The sequence below is a fragment of the Maniola jurtina genome, chromosome 6 (assembly GCF_905333055.1).
Source record: "Maniola jurtina chromosome 6, ilManJurt1.1, whole genome shotgun sequence".
In the NCBI taxonomy this organism is placed as follows: domain Eukaryota; kingdom Metazoa; phylum Arthropoda; class Insecta; order Lepidoptera; family Nymphalidae; genus Maniola; species Maniola jurtina.
Window position 1 is genome coordinate 3898153 of NC_060034.1, and position 15953 is coordinate 3914105.

Genomic DNA, 15953 nt, shown 5'->3' on the forward strand with positions numbered 1-15953 from the left:
TAGTATACGAGTAACGACAATTATTATGGAAGAAAAGCTTCGTTGTTGGATTACAGGTAGTTGTAAAAAAAAACCAAATATTGCAATAAATAAATAAATTATTTATTAACTCTTATTCGTAAGTATACAAAAGTTGCACGCCAACGTTGATGTTGGTTCCGTTATCCACCAACTCGACGGTTTCCCTGCTGACGTCCACTCGGAACACCGCGGCGTTGTGCAGCACCACGCACCTGCTCTCGTGGTCCCCGACGACGGGGATCCTGCGCGGCCCGAGCACGGGGTCTGCGTACCTCCACAGCTTGAGAGAGTTTACATCTGAAATAAATAGCTTTTTTAAAAAAGACTTCCAACTAGGAGGCGGGCGTCTTAACCGCTTAATATTTCCACCTAATTTGGAAATAAAGATTTGAGTAAAGAGGATTTTTTAAGATTGGGAGGCCCGAGATTACGGTCCCATAGACTAGGTAATAATCCGCCTGCACCTGCCTATTTCAGATCACTTCGATTTAGTATACAGATGCAAATGATATGGATATAGTAACCTTTGATAGCCTTAACTTCCTTGGCGAGCTTGGCCTTGAGTTTGGACACGGTGTCCCCGTCAGCGAGCGCGAGGCTCATGGAGAACAGGCCCGAGCGCGGAGCGGGGTTCGCGAGCGTGATACGGGCGCGCGGCTCGGCCGAGAATGTTATGTGCGGAGACCCTGGCGCGCATTCCTCGCGGGACTTCTCTGGCGCTTCACTACTGTCTGTATGCTTCACTTCGATTGAATCCAGCTGCAAGAATTTTTTACTGTCAACATTGTGACTATGGAGATCTACAGTGAAAGTTTTTTACATAAATGCAGCTTTATTTGCATGCAGCCCCTCCAATTAAGCGTAAAGCTTGTGCCAAGAGTGGGTACGACAATAGTGCAACGGGTGGGGTTTCAACCGCCGACCTTTCGGAATTCATTCCGCTCCTCAACCGTTGAGCTATCGAGGCTCAAGCTTGTAAGAGAAGTGAAGACGTATAGTCAAGTATGCCCCACCGTAGTCAAGATTGTGAAGATTTTGCCACTTAATTAATTATGATCTCTATTACAAGCGAGAATAACGATGGAAAAAGGATAGAAATGAAGGGAAACAGACTTGAAGTCAAATGGTTGGGCAGCAAAAAGCAATTTCAAGTATTTTGAAGATGATAGACAAGTGAACTTGTACTACAAAATTGATGCAAATAATATCAAGAATTCTTATTAATTGACACTGAGGGATAAAACCTTCAAAAAATTGAGTTCTCAAGAGAACTGAGGCCTACAACCTTGGTTTGACAACTAGTGTGACGATCGCAATCACCACTGATAAGACTGATTCTCTCTTTAGTCTTTATTGGTTAAAAAATGCAGTTGCAGCGAGAAAATAAACTGTAAATTCAATATTAAGCCTGTTATTGACTTACATCTAATGTCTGCAGCAAATACTGCAGGTTGGCAGTCAGCACGGCCGCCTCGTCGAAGGGCAGGCCCACGGACAGCGCGTCTGCGCCCACTCGCTCCATATTCTCTCTAGTGGCTTGCACGAATGGCATCACTCGCTTCACGTACTTCTTCAGTTCCGGGATCTCTGCCAGTTTGGCTGAGATTATCTTGTTGTCTGGAAGGCCTGAGGGCTGGAACAACATATTATTAAGTATGTATGTATGTATATACTTAATTGCACCACAAAACTCAAAATACAACACAGGTTACAAAAAGAAAGTAGTTAATTTTCAAGAACTTTTTAGGCGATATACATGTGCAAAGTGCAAACAGTTATGTCGCAATTATAAGATTGCTTTTTCTAGTAAATTGAGGTTCATTTCACGAAAATGAGATAGGTAACGTAATTTACTGACCTCCGGGTAGCTTTAGAAATCGGGGAACTCGTCTTCCCCGGCGAATACGCTGTGCAGAGGTTGTGTGTATTGTCCTATAAGATAGGGCGTATATCGTCGGGGTCGTTAAGGATGTCTTTTATCAGGGGTGTGAAAAAACGAGACGGGGGACGGTTTATACCAACTTTTTCTAAGTAGTAAATACCTGAGTTACCTATCAGGGCTGACGCGATTAAATTTTAATGAGGTATTTGCAATTGATGTCAAAAGTATGTTTTGTCTGCTGAAATAAAAACTAGTAACACCAATCACTCACCCCATTAAGTTGTTTAAGTGTGCTCAATATAATATGTTGCCACTTGGGGAATTCCTTCGCCACCCATATGACAGCTTTGTTCGGTTTAGGTTCCGGCGCGGGAGTCTCTCCTTTTCTGGGCTTCTTCAGCGCGCAATGGTTCTTGAGGTGGATTCGGAAGGAGTGTGCCGCTTCCATCAGGTAGTTGCTGGCTTTGACGGCAACTTCGTCCACTTCACCTGCTATCGGCCATCGTTCGTGGAGGATACTTTGTTTCTAAAATAAAGTTTGTTTCAAATCAAGTGTTTTTTTTGTCGCGCTAAACTAAAGACATCGTAATAAATAATGTTATTTAAATCCATGGATCACGGTTCGGAACCACGTAGGAATTTTTAGGTCTGAATAATTAAGAGGCACGCCGAAAAATAGCCGAGTGGACTTGTGCAATAAAATTCAAATAGCAGCCTTTACTTTTATAGCTAAATATAGGAAATTCTCAGAGCTGACTTGAATATTTTGAATCCTCATTATAAAATTTTAACTTTTAAACTAAAATCTGCTTAAGACAAAATCTAAATTCTAGAACGAAACATCGCACACCTACATCTGCTGTCAGTTCCCAGATCGGGGTTCACGGCATATTATATCAAATAGAGCTACGCGTCGTTACGATAATTTACCGCATTAGTAACTCTGATTGCATGCCCTCTCCAGAACAAAGCTCAATGAGCCAAATGAGTTCAATCAGAAAATTATAGAATGAAGATTATACATACATTTCCCATCAATTCCCAGACATGTTCAGCCACGTGTGGGCATATCGGGGATATCAGCTTGGCCTGCGTCACTATATACCGCGTCATCAACTCCGAATGCATGCCTCCATCGGAACAAAGCTCCCTGTATTTATCCCGAGCCGCTTGGAGCTCAAAGAAACCTGTCTTCAACGCCTCTTTGAATAGCATTCTGTTGTAGTTGTCATCTGTCTGATTTATTTTGGTGTTCATCTCACTCACGAACACTTTGTCGTGGAAGTTATAGTCGCCTGTGAAAATAATTTTAGCTTGAAAATTAGTCTTATAAAGCTGTTTTTAATGTAAACGTAGATATTATTGTTTTTAATATTTAATTAAACGTTCACTCGCTAGAATACTCGTATTCCCAGGCTGAAAATTTTCTCTGAAGGTATGTAGATTTATTTCTCACGGCCTGTTTTCTAACAACAAATGACACCACAAAAATTGTTAATGTCTTCACGCTTTTTATATTACAGTTTTCTTTTTCGCATCTTTGAAAACCTTTGCAACATTATATACCACAAAGGTAGATAGATAAAAAAATATTTGATGGCGAACCTTTTACATTTTACGCTTACAAAAAGTAAGTAAAAACTATTTCCCATAACTCAAAACTCAATTAAGTTCCAGTTATATAGATGAGCTGCACAAGTCAGGATCAGGTAACTTTAATTGCCTGTCATACTAAGAGCTAAAGCACAAGCCACCAACTTATTACTTAGCCTGATTAATGACTGCCGCAAATTATAAAGTACCTGTTCTCAGAGTAGATTCCGTCGTGATGATTTCCTTCACCCATCCGATAAACGTAAACAGCCTCAATATAGCCGCATCAGCAGTATTTTCCACAAAGTTCGCGTCCTCTACCGAGTCGCCCGCGTCCGCTAGAGTTAACCGCATAGCATCCGCACTGAATTTATCCAAACTCTCCGAAAGCGTTAGAAAGTTTCCCTCGGATTTGGACATTTTAGCCGAATTCAGCATCAGATGCCCGTTCGCCCTTATCCCTTTTGGCCATTTGTCTTCCTCTTTCTCCCAAATCGCGCAATGATTGTAGATGTAGAACGTTAAATGGTTTTGTATAAGATCCTTTCCAGATACTCTGAGGTCGACTGGATACCTACAATCCGATAGCCGTTTCAAAAACAAATAGTATTCACAAATGGATCAAGTTCTCTGACACAAACTGGATGCTTTGAAAAACTGTTTTAAACAGTGTTTGGATAGGAACAAATGGTAAAAAATTTATAGTGACATCCGATTATATTCTTTGCAGATGTAAGAATGTCTCAGTAAATGAAAATATTATTTTACCTTTTTTAGTTTTAATAATGTATTTGGCACATCTACCTACCTACTCATAAGTTAAAAGAAAATTACAATAAGGATGAAAAACAAATCATTTAACCTGTGTAGAAAATAATTACCAGAACTGGAACGATTTCTTCATGAGATCTAAAGATTTTTTGGGGATTTTAGTAGTTTTCGGGAACGGAGCATCTTTGAAAAATATGTAGTCCCAAACGTCGATTGTCATTTGCTCGGGTTTTATCTTGAGAGCGTTCTCGGCGTTTCCTCTGAACGTGTCGCCTTGGATGAAGTGAGCGATCGTGTAGTACGCGTTATAGATCGTAGAGTCGGAGAGGGATTCTATCACCCATTGCTGGTCCCAGGGCAATTTAGTTCCTGAAAAAGCCTTTCAATAAGTGATGGGTGAATACACAGTAGATACCTACTAACTGCAAGCATCGAATTCTTAGATTTTATAAGTAGATATCTACTTAAGCAGTATGCACCCCTAGAATTCCACTGCAATGTGCATAATTATATTTCGACTCAAGTTCAGATGAGTAAAATATAATATATTTTTATTCAAATTTTTACAAATGCTTTTAAATTGTCAAAAAAATTTACCTAGCAATCGAATACAACACGAATAAAATCAACGCGTACGGTGCACGCCGCGTTACTAATTGATCGTCGTTGAATGCAATCGTATTATTAAAAGTTTATAACTTTCTTACCAAGCCCATAAGTCCTCGAACAAGCATACTCATGAAGCCATTTCAGTGTCGCTAGGAAATTCTTCCGAACTTCGTCGTGATACGTGTTGATTGCTGCTAAAGCCTTTTCTGCTTGCGCCTTCCACTCTTCATTACCGTAGTCCAAATACCACTGATTGCACAGCGCTACCACACACTCGTCCCCTGATCTTGAAATTATTGTCTTTTCGGGCTCATAGTAAACCAACGCTCCCCCTTCTTCTATGAGTTTTGCTTGTACTTTCTTTTTGATATCCTGTATTTTGCTACCTTTAAATTCTCCAACTAATAAAACTCCATCGTAAAACCCTTTGAGATAAACCATTTCTTTAGCCTGAGTCAACTTGTCTTTGTCATTCTGACTTTGGATTTTCAGCTTATCGTACAAATGTACTGCAGCTAAATTCCCGAATTCGGGAATCTCGAGTATCGGAACAGGTTTGTACGGGAGAATCATTTCATCAGCAATACCATACTTTTCTCTGAATGCTGGTTTCTTTTGTAAGTCGACTAAAGCTGCGTAGTCGTCGGGCGAATCCGACGGGACACTAGTAACTATTCCTGTACCCTTATCTTCCTTTATAGTTAACATTGGGAGAGCGTATATTTTTGGATAGCACGTAAATGGAGATTTTAGGGCGATACCTAAAAGATCTTGTCCGACAATTTCTAATAGAATTTCAAACTGTCCATCTGTTTTGGTGAACCCTTGGTAGCACATGTTTCTCACAGCTCGTTTTGTGCAAATGAATATACCATCTTTAACTGTTTCGAAAGCGACGTATTTGATGTCAGGATGTACCCAACAATTTGTTTGACCATACATGGTTTCTGGACGTAGAGTCGCCGCTACAAAACTTACTGTTTTGCCTTTAAATGCCCTAAAAGAGATTTTTTATTATGCTTATGTTCTGAAAATTGTTACTTTGGTACAAAACTCAATAGATTCATCTCTATCATCTTTTAGTTGCAATATTTCTATGATTAATTTGTTATGACGTCATTTAAGAACTATGATCCAAGTCCAGGTATGATATGCGAAATGGTAAGACAAAGACAACATTTAATTATGATTATTCAAATTCAAATAGGTAGGTACCTACTACCTACCCATGAACCGACTGACAAAGACTGACTGCAATTTGAGCTAAAAGTAGTCGAATATACAATATACATATACCATACATAATACATGTAGTGCCGGCAAACAACTTGAGCATTGACGCGATTGGCTGGCGAATGTGCGAATGTGGTGCACGCGATTGGTTGATACGTCGACTTTCGCTTCCCGGATTCGCCAAAATTTTCCCACTACGCTGCTTCAGGTCCAACTTGTTTGCCGGCCACTATACAAGTGTATTATGGTGTACAACTACACACTTCATATCTGTACTACATATAGGTATTGTATGGCAATTGTACTAACGATATACTGGTGCTACCTACTACTACTACCTTAAACTGTTATCATAAATTTTAAATATCTATTTATTATTATTGTTTGAAACCAAATAAAGGAATTTAATGAGGTCTATGGAAATAAATAGTTTTTTGTATTAACAACTTACTTAAGTACATTGGGCAAAGGTTGTAACACCTCCAATTTAATAAGCGTATACTCCTGAGGTCCCGCTCCCTCTCCACTGCTCCTATCATGGTCCATGCATGGTTGCTTATCCAGCGGAGAGAATATAGTGTATCTCTTCCCATACATTATCTTCTTACGCTCTTTTAGGTGGTAAAACTGCCACCTTATGAACGAATCATAGAATGGATTTGCATCAGTTGTTATGAATTTTCTGCGCCAGTCCACCTTTTATGAAAAAAAAAAAAAATTTCATCTGCATAATTCTATGATATGCACGAAGGTTGAAGTAAAGTGAAATGTTAAACATGACTGAGTGAAACTTGAACCAGGCCAAGCTCATTCGGCCTCACATTCTGAGATATACACGACGCCCGATCCCTTTCGATCTCACAAGAGAAAGATATACGAGATCAGAGTCGATAGAGAAGAGTGAATTAAACAGTTCTGTGCAAGCTAAATTGCACTTTATTACTTCGTAAACAGAGTCGCTATTTATTCAACCTTCTGTAGCTGTAAGGTAGGTACTATTAAGTATTCTGTCTTCTAACCTACCCCTCGGATTTTAGTCTGTCCCTTAATCACTGAAGCGCGTATAAAACGCAGCGCGAAGCAAGAACAAAGTGCTGGCGTTGCGCTTAAGACGTTCTGACTATGAACTATATCACATTTAAAAGTCAAAAATCTAACTCTAAAACATCTTTTACGCTGTGTTTAGCCATCCTTTTCAGTTCTGAGTTTCAGAAAGAGGTTTTTGTGTTTTTTTAAATATTTTAAGACTAAAGGAAAAATAGCAGTGGTCGAGCTGAATAAAACCTACATGAATTCCCATCCTCTTTAGATCAGCTACGGCCAGCGGTGGGAAGTACTCCAGCCAATAGCTCTCGTTGGCAAACTCCTTGATCTCTTCCTCTGACACGCCAATACTCTGCATGATCTGCCACTGATACTTGGCTGCCCCAGTCTTTGCAACTGCTTTACTTTTCTTCCCCTTGCTTTTGTCCTGAAATAATCTAATTTTTGTTCACTAGAATAAAAAATGAAAAATATTACTTATGTAAAATATTATATCCTCAATATCTACATATAGTCGCTTCCCGCTTTATCTTTAGGTGTAGATCTTTTAAAATACTCAACAGATTTTAATGTGATTTTCACCAATAGATAGTGATTCAAGAGGAAGGCTTATATGTATACTGTAATATTGTTTTGTGTTAATTTATTGAAATATGAAGATAATTGTTCAAGGTGTCAGAAGAAATCAAGCCAACTGAGGGCTTTCATTGAAAATTAACTAACATTGTAAGAGAAAAGTAGGATAAACTTAAAAACTTTGTAATTGTCAGGACAAGGTTTGTATGAAAGAAAATTTTTGGAAAATCTATGGAGAAATACAGTTCCCGCAGGTTGCGGGCAACAGCTACAGCTACTAATTATTATTATTTCTTCTTATCTTATCTCCATTTTTTGTATCCCGAAATTGGCAGAGAGATGATAAATAAGCATTACTTGACTGAAAGCTCACTTTTGTAGTAGGTACAATAAAAAAAATTAGTATAGTTACAATAACTAAATACCCGGCGTGGCTGAACTAGCGAATGATCTGGGTTGTAGCCTATACCAGGCGGCTCCTAGACATTCGCTGGTTCGGCTATACGAGGCACCCTTCATGCAACCGGGCGGGTCGGCGGGGTTGCGGATCGCCGGCGTCCCCAGGACCCTGGACAAGAAGGACTGCTACGGTACCACTCCCAACACCGAGCAGTGTCCAAGTAACCCTTTCCCGTGTTCCCCCAGCCTACTCCTAAACCAAATGTCCTATCATAAAAGTCCCTCAATTAATCCTAAACTCCCGCACACTCCACACTCACTTACACACAGAGACACACACAAACACTACTCAGATAACACACAAATATTAGAAACAAATGGCGGATCTTAAAACTAATTTCGGTCTCCTGGTGGGTAGCGGCTCAGTGCCCAAATCCCACCCTGGCACCCAGGCGACGTCTACCGACGGCGCCCAGGGCCCAGGCTGCCCCACCGTATCAGGAGGGGGCAAAGACCCGCAAACCATCGGTTCGACAATGATGGAAACAACGACCTCGGCTAGTAACATGGATATGTCCTCCCTAGCTGCAGCGATCCCTGTGCCTGCCAGTGCAAGCACATGGACGCTTGTGGCCCCCAAGCAAAAACGGAAAAACAAGGGGAACAGGACTGACAGACGGACACGGAAACAAACGGACACACAGGCAGACGAACAGACGGACGAATTGAAAACCCGACCGACGGACGGTAGGGAAAACGGAGGCGGGAAGCGAAAGGAACCCGACTGCCCAAGCGCGGACGCCAGCAACTTGGCCGGAGGAAGCAAAGGTGGAAGCGAGGGACGACCCCCACTAAGTGGCGGCCGGCCTTTTGCGGACACTGGCGCAACCCCTGGCTGTTCCGCAGGCGAACAGGCGAGCGGGCAGGTATCGGCCCCCGATCGCAACCCTAATGCCTCGGGGAAGTCGAGCACCACCACTGTCGGGGCTGGGCAAACCGCAGTCGAGGACAGGGGGAACGATGGTGGTCACACTGACCCCGACGGGAACCCAATCCAGGCGCGGGGCGCAACGGGCCCTGGCGGTTCCAACACCGCTCGACCCCCAACCACAACAACAACAAAAACAACATCCAACAAACCAACAGATAAAACAGACGCAACAAAGACCTTGAACCCACCTAAAGCGAGGGCACGCCCGCGCTTTAGGAAGCGGAACAGGGGACAGACAAAAGACAGACAGGACCCCGGGACGTCATCGAGTCAGACGAACAAGAAAAGAGACAGACTTGACGACACGATTTCACCCAGGGGGGAACACAAACGCGCACGGACTGACGACAGACACACCCGAGATGCGAAGGGCTCCTATGCCACAGCAGCCCAATCGCATCTGAGCGTCGCTGTAACCACCACCCCCAGAGTTGACCTTACCCAAGATGAGGCGAATGCCATTCAGGCCCAGATACAGAAGGCGATTTTCGCGGCCTGTATCGAGCCTCTGGCACCAGGCCAAACCCGATACGCCCCGGCGTTTGAGGGTAAGGCCTTCCTCAGCGAGGGTGTACTAAAAATGTGGTGCCACGATGACCAAGCCTGTAACTGGCTCATAAACGTGGTGCCAAAACTAACATCACCCAGGAGCGGAACAGGGCTCACTGTGATAAAACAGACCGAAATCCCAGTCAGGGTTAGGTCGGGACTTTATGTCCCTGACTACGACGGGGAGATAGGCCAGCTACACCAGGTCCTATCTCACCAAAACCCATGGTACGGAGTGTCACAGTGGACCCTGTTCAGCTACCGTAGAACAACCAGCAGCCCTCCTGGGGTGTTCCTAATATTAGGAATCCCCAATGTAGAGCTGCCAACGATTCTGGCGCGCGGCAGGAAGGTCGCCTATTCCACGGGCTCCATCTACATCAGGTTCTTCACGAGTGAAGGACTGAGTGATGTACCGCCCGGGCATGACTCAGCGCCTGAAACTCGAGAGGAGCCTGATGCGGATCGGGACATGGATGTGGATGGACCAACCGGCCAGCTCCCAGTGACACCTGAGCCTTCCGTGAATGCTGTCCTAGACAATATCGAGGAAGTGCTGGCGGACTCCCGGACCAATACGAAATCACGGGAGAGGAAGGCGACACACAACGCTCCAGACGCAACAGCCCCCGCCGAACAACCACCGGCGCAGAGGGCGACAAAATAAAAATCATCCAGACCAACCTCCAGCACAAACATCTCGCCACGGCCACACTACGAAGGCAGCTGGAGGTTGAACCCGAGACCATCGCACTGATCCAGGAGCCGTGGGTCAGGGGTAAAACCATATGCGGTTTCGGAAGCTGCAATGGTAAGATCTTTTCACATTGCAATGACGAAGCACCAAGAACATGCATTTACATTCCGCGCTGCATTACAGCGTCACTACTAACACAATACTGTTCCAGAGATCTGACAGCAGTAAAAATAAAAAATGGAATACAACAGGGCGTGGGACTACCACCAAGACCAGTGGTCCTAGTCTCACTCTACATGCCCATAGAAGACCGAATACCAACAAAAGAACTGGTGGACCTCACAACACATTGTGAGGACAACGACATAGATCTAATTATCTCTGTCGATAGCAACGCACATCACAACCTGTGGGGATGCACAGCCAACAACAAAAGAGGTGAGAATCTCATGGACTTTCTACTAACAACCAACCTAACAATTACTAACAAGGGCACTGAACCGACTTTCGTGTCGAGTAGGTACCAAACCATAATCGATCTAACCTTAGCGTCAACCAGAGCTGCAGACCAAGTAACGAACTGGCATGTCAGCGACGAGCCTTCGCTCTCCGACCACAGGCGGATATGCTATGAGCTAGATCTGATGATAACCCAACACGCACCAAAGAGAAATCCAAGGAAAACTAACAGACTAAAATACAAAACCTTGCTAACGCATCGGATAGGTACAAACAAACCTAACGACATCGACGATATCGACAACATCGAACAAAACGTAAACAAACTAACGGAGTGCATTAAGACAAGTTATGAACAAGCTTGTCCTCTGAAGAAAATCAACACAAATCGACTGCCAAAAAACAGCTGGTGGGGCCCAGATCTGGAAAGAATGAGGAAAAACCTCAGACATCTTTTCAACAGAGCAAAAAACACCAGACAAGAACAAGATTGGGACAACTACAAGGAAGCCCAATACAAATACAACAAACGCGTCAGAGAAAAAGACAAAACCGCGTGGCAAAAGTTTTGTACAAGCATAGAGTCGAACGACACTGCAGCCCGCATACGTAAGATTCTAGCAGACGACAACACCCGCACACTCGGCTCGCTGAGGAAAGCTGACGGAACATACACGAAGGATGACAAAGAAATAAGCGAAACGCTCATTGAAACGCATTTCCCTGGCTGTAGAATAGTAGACTCAGCAGACTGGGAACACAACCTAGGACACCATCCCACAGATGAGGATTGGGATCTTGCTAACAACACAGTCACGCGAGATAGAATCAGCTGGGCTATTGACACCTTTCACCCTTTTAAATCAGGGGGGACCGACAAAATTTTCCCTGCACTTTTACAATGGGGAAAACTTCAACTGACACCATGGCTGGAAATAATATATAAGGCCTGTATAGCATACAAATATATCCCAACAGCCTGGAGAGAAGTAAAGGTAGTCTTTCTACCAAAACCTGGAAAGAGTGACTACACTTTACCAAAGTCCTTCAGGCCTATCAGCCTTACATCATTTCTACTAAAAACACTCGAGAGACTGGTTGATCGGTATCTCAGGGATGGAACCCTAAGACATGTACCCCTACACTCACACCAACATGCTTACAGCACTGGCAAGTCAACGGAAACCGCTCTGCATTCCGTTGTTGGCAAAATTGAACATGATCTAGAAAACAAACTATCAACACTGGGTGTCTTCATTGATATTGAAGGAGCTTTCGACAAGACAACCTTTAATAGCATAGACAGGGCCTTGGGACGATACGGGGCGCCAAGAACTATACGCAGCTGGATAAGAGCATTATTAGAACTAAGAATCATACAACTAGATATCAACGGAGTCACAAAAGGCATAGTAGCGAGAGGCTGCCCTCAAGGAGGTGTCCTATCACCAATCTTGTGGAACCTTGTAGTTGACGACTTGATAAACAAACTAAACACAAGCGGATTTTACACCATTGGTTATGCTGATGATCTCACCATCTTAATCAGTGGAAAACTAGAGAACACATTATATGAAGTCATGCAACGGGCATTGCGCGTAATCGAAAGATGGTGCAATGAAAATGAACTCACCGTAAATCCAAAGAAAACAGAGATGATTCTGTTTACCAACAAAAGGAAAATAGAGCTAACCAAACCACCAACTCTGTTCAACACAAGCCTCAAACTGTCAACTGAGGTAAAATACCTTGGTGTGACTCTGGACAGCAAGCTCAGCTGGAAAAGGCATACAGAAGATAAAATTAATAAATCGCTTACGATACTAAACCAATGTAAACGCATGCTGGGGAAAAAATGGGGGCTTAAACCAAAGATAATAAAGTGGTTATACCTAGCGGTAGTAAGAAGCTCATTAACATACGCCGCTTTGATATGGTGGCCGAGAACTCTTCTTACGACCGCCCAGCAAGAACTACAGAAATTTCAACGACAAGCATGCCTCGCCATTACAGGCTGCATGAGTACCACACCAACAACAGCACTTGAAATCATACTGGGGATCCCGCCCCTACACTTACAAATCAGAGAAGAAGCAACGCTCGCAGCCTTGAGACTGAAAACCTCAGGTCTATGGAAAGAACAGAACACAAGGCACACTAAAAATCTAGTGCAAAGCATAACCAAAGAACCACGCCTGGAGTGGAAATGTGACAGAACCAGGAAACAACACATACTGGACAAACCATACAAAATATATCCAGAGATAAACATAGATACGAAGTCAACACGGGATGCAATAGAAGTGTACACCGATGGATCCAAAACAAAAACTGGCACAGGAGCAGGGGCCTACTGCCAAGAACTAAACATGAAAATAAGTCACGCACTCGGTAAGGACAACTCTGTCTTCCAAGCAGAGTGTGTAGGCATTACAACCGCAGCCATAGCAATGGCAAATCGACAGGTAAAAAACTTTAAGATTAACATTAACTCAGATAGCCAAGCTGTTCTCAAAGCTTTGGCTAAATTCTGGACAACCTCCGAACTCATACAAGACTGCCATAAGGCTCTGGAAACACTCGCCATGTCGAATGATATCACCCTACGGTGGGTCAAAGGACATGATGGGGACCAGGGAAACGAGGCAGCGGACGCATTAGCACGCAAGGCCACGACGCTGAAGGTGACAGGGCCTCAGCCTATTGTACCCATACCCTTCAGTGAGTATAAAACTTGGTTGCATGAACTAACACTTAAGGAGCATTCCCAATTATGGGCAAACGCAACTGACTGCAGGCAAGCCAAAGAGGCTTTCCCTAACATAGATATACGACAAACTAACAAACTACTCCGCCTGGACAAAGGTAAACTTAGGAAGGTGGTGGGACTCATAACAGGGCATAGCCCACTAAACAAACACCTTTTCGTTATAGGTGTTACCGACAGTCCTCTGTGCAGGGCCTGCATGGAGGTCGATGAGACGCCGACACACGTGCTCCTGGAGTGCATGGTCGTGGCAGAACAACGAGAACGCCATTTGGGTTCCCCAACCTCACTCCATGAAGTCCTCGGCAACCTGGGCGGTCTACTTGGCTTCTGGAGCGAGCTTGGATGGCTGGAGTGAAGACTTCGGCGGGGAGGGGCAGCGCACGCACAACAGACGGAAACGTTTAAGTGCGGAAACCAGCCCAGAGAGAAGAAGAAGAATAACTAAATTGATTTTCATTTATATTAACTTACCTTAGGTACTATGTCACCTTGTTCTTTTTCTTCTACAAATTCCTCATTGGGAAAGACCGGAGGACACCCATACAATTCCATCTCTCTCTTCAACTTGTCAGCACAAGCTTTGATAGGCATTCCAGTACAGTGGAAGCCAAAGGGAAACAGTACCAGCCGACCCTTCAGTCGGAAATACCTTGCAGCAAACTGTTGACATAATTTTATTATAATAGATCAAGATTGCATAATATTAGAAAGGGGCAATTTTTCAAGTCCTTAGATACTTAACCTGAGGAATAAACTTGACAGTTTCCTATTCAACAACTGTCAAAACAAATTTAATTTCTAAATTAAAGATTAATATTAAGTAGGTATATTTAAAGAGATCACTAATTTACATTACTACACACTATTGAACATTACTACAGATAATTACTTGTGATAATAAATTTCAAATACTCATACATACCTCACATTTTGACAAAGAAAACGTGTGTCCGAGATGTAAGCGGCCATTCATATAGGGATAAGGAAAAGTGCACATGAATTTTTCACGAGGCCCATCCGGTGCCTCCATTTCGAAAATCTTTTCTCTGTCCCATCGTTCCTGAACATACTTCTCAATTTCTTGAAGGTATTCTACCTTAAACGTCCCTTTGCGATCTAGGTTTGCCTGTATAAAAATAATGAAAAGAGAACAGGATACAGATAAATATTTAAATACCTCTCAGAATATAAAATTTCTTATATTTTAGCTTTATGATTTGGTCAAGATTAGTTTAGCGGTTCATAAAACAATAATTTCTTAATTAGCGACAGGACAACAAGCAGTAAAAATATTATAAACGAAATCTGATTTTTTGCGAACGACCTAACCTACAAAGATTGAACTTCTCATTTAATTATAGGCATAATTAATTTCATACCATTATTTTATACACAAAAACATTTATGTTAAATTAATATTGATTTTAACTTTTGTAATAACTATTAAAGGTTTAAATAACTTTACCACGCACGTTACTAAAAGTTTGTCAACGTATGTCACAAAGAGAACCAATATAATTATAATCACTGCACTACGGTATGTCAAATAATTGCCTGCCAATCGGAGCGCTGCCAAGCGTATGAAGTCTGTGGTTTGAAGCAATGGCTAGCAAGCAGCAAATGCTGTGGCAAATGCCTGTTCACACGCTTGCCGTTTCCTAGTTGTCGACATTGTATTTTTTGGGAATGGTATTAATTCTCTTTAATAAGTAATAAGTAAAAATCCATAAAAATCAACAAATCAATCACGCTTTTACATAGTTTTTTTACAAATAGGTAGGTATCTACACAAGAAACGTATAATATATAGACCACAGGCCATTGATATCAATTATCAGCTATCACAACCATAGATTTATCAAATCAATGATCAACAGTGCGATATAAATCTTTTGGCGCGGGGTCAAAATTGGAACTATCTTGATAAGTGACAAACTCTTCCTTCCTCTCTCCTCTCTCGTCTGTGGTGGCCATAAACTCTTCCTTTGTTTGTGGTGTTGCTTGATAAAAAATCTGAATTTCACTGTGTTTTTAAATATTGGACCCATTCCATAGACATAATTTTGGGATATATCTTGATAATAAATACAGCTTAAATAAGTCTGCATCTTAAAGCTATATTTAGCACCAGGTAAGTATTAGAGTATTTGAACAGGTTAACTTGATAGATTGCAAGTTCATGGCCTATCAATGGTTTTTAACCCCCGACCCAAAAAGAGGGGTGTTATAAGTTTGACGTGTGTATATGTGTATCTATGTGTCTGTGTATCTGTGTATCTGTGTATCTGTGTATCTGTGTATCTGTGTATCTGTGTATCTGTCTGTGGCATCGTAGCGCCTAAACGAATGAACCGATTTT

General features: G+C 42.4%; 2 protein-coding genes across 4 annotated transcripts; one reads left to right on the top strand and one right to left on the bottom strand.

Moving 5' to 3' along the window:
• Positions 1-80: 80 nt before the first annotated feature.
• Positions 81-15109, bottom strand: LOC123865987 (leucine--tRNA ligase, cytoplasmic). Its single transcript, XM_045907244.1, has 13 exons — positions 14974-15109; positions 14517-14720; positions 14066-14254; positions 7398-7580; positions 6561-6805; positions 4975-5873; positions 4378-4636; positions 3706-4070; positions 2930-3198; positions 2175-2429; positions 1445-1654; positions 546-780; positions 81-318 (listed from the first exon to the last, which is right to left on the bottom strand). The coding sequence occupies exons 1-13, from the start codon at positions 14974-14976 to the stop codon at positions 113-115; spliced, it is 3522 nt and encodes a 1173-aa protein (XP_045763200.1). The 5' UTR covers positions 14977-15109; the 3' UTR covers positions 81-112.
• On the top strand, positions 8161-13801 carry LOC123865992. Of its 3 annotated transcripts, none has more exons than XM_045907250.1 (2): positions 8161-10803; positions 13784-13801. In XM_045907250.1, exon 1 carries the CDS (start codon positions 8506-8508, stop codon positions 10333-10335), a length of 1830 nt encoding a protein of 609 aa, XP_045763206.1. In that variant the 5' UTR covers positions 8161-8505; the 3' UTR covers positions 10336-10803; positions 13784-13801. The 3 variants fall into 3 exon arrangements, with proteins under 3 accessions (XP_045763206.1, XP_045763204.1, XP_045763205.1); XM_045907248.1 differs by having other exon boundaries at positions 13759-13800; XM_045907249.1 differs by lacking the exon at positions 13784-13801 and having other exon boundaries at positions 8161-10479; positions 10577-11184.
• Positions 15110-15953: the final 844 nt, after the last annotated feature.

What these genes read in the sequence shown, in the direction of transcription:
- LOC123865992 (XM_045907250.1), top strand. Translation starts at nt 8,506, where the DNA reads ATGGCGGATCTTAAAACTAATTTCGGTCTCCTGGTGGGTAGCGGCTCA.
- LOC123865987 (XM_045907244.1), bottom strand. An exon ending in TTTCTTTGTCAAAATGTGAG is followed by an intron (nt 14,255 to 14,516) that starts GTATGTATGAGT and finishes TTATGTCAACAG; the next exon opens with TTTGCTGCAAGGTATTTCCG. An exon ending in AAGAAATCGTTCCAGTTCTG is followed by an intron (nt 4,071 to 4,377) that starts GTAATTATTTTC and finishes ATCGGATTGTAG; the next exon opens with GTATCCAGTCGACCTCAGAG.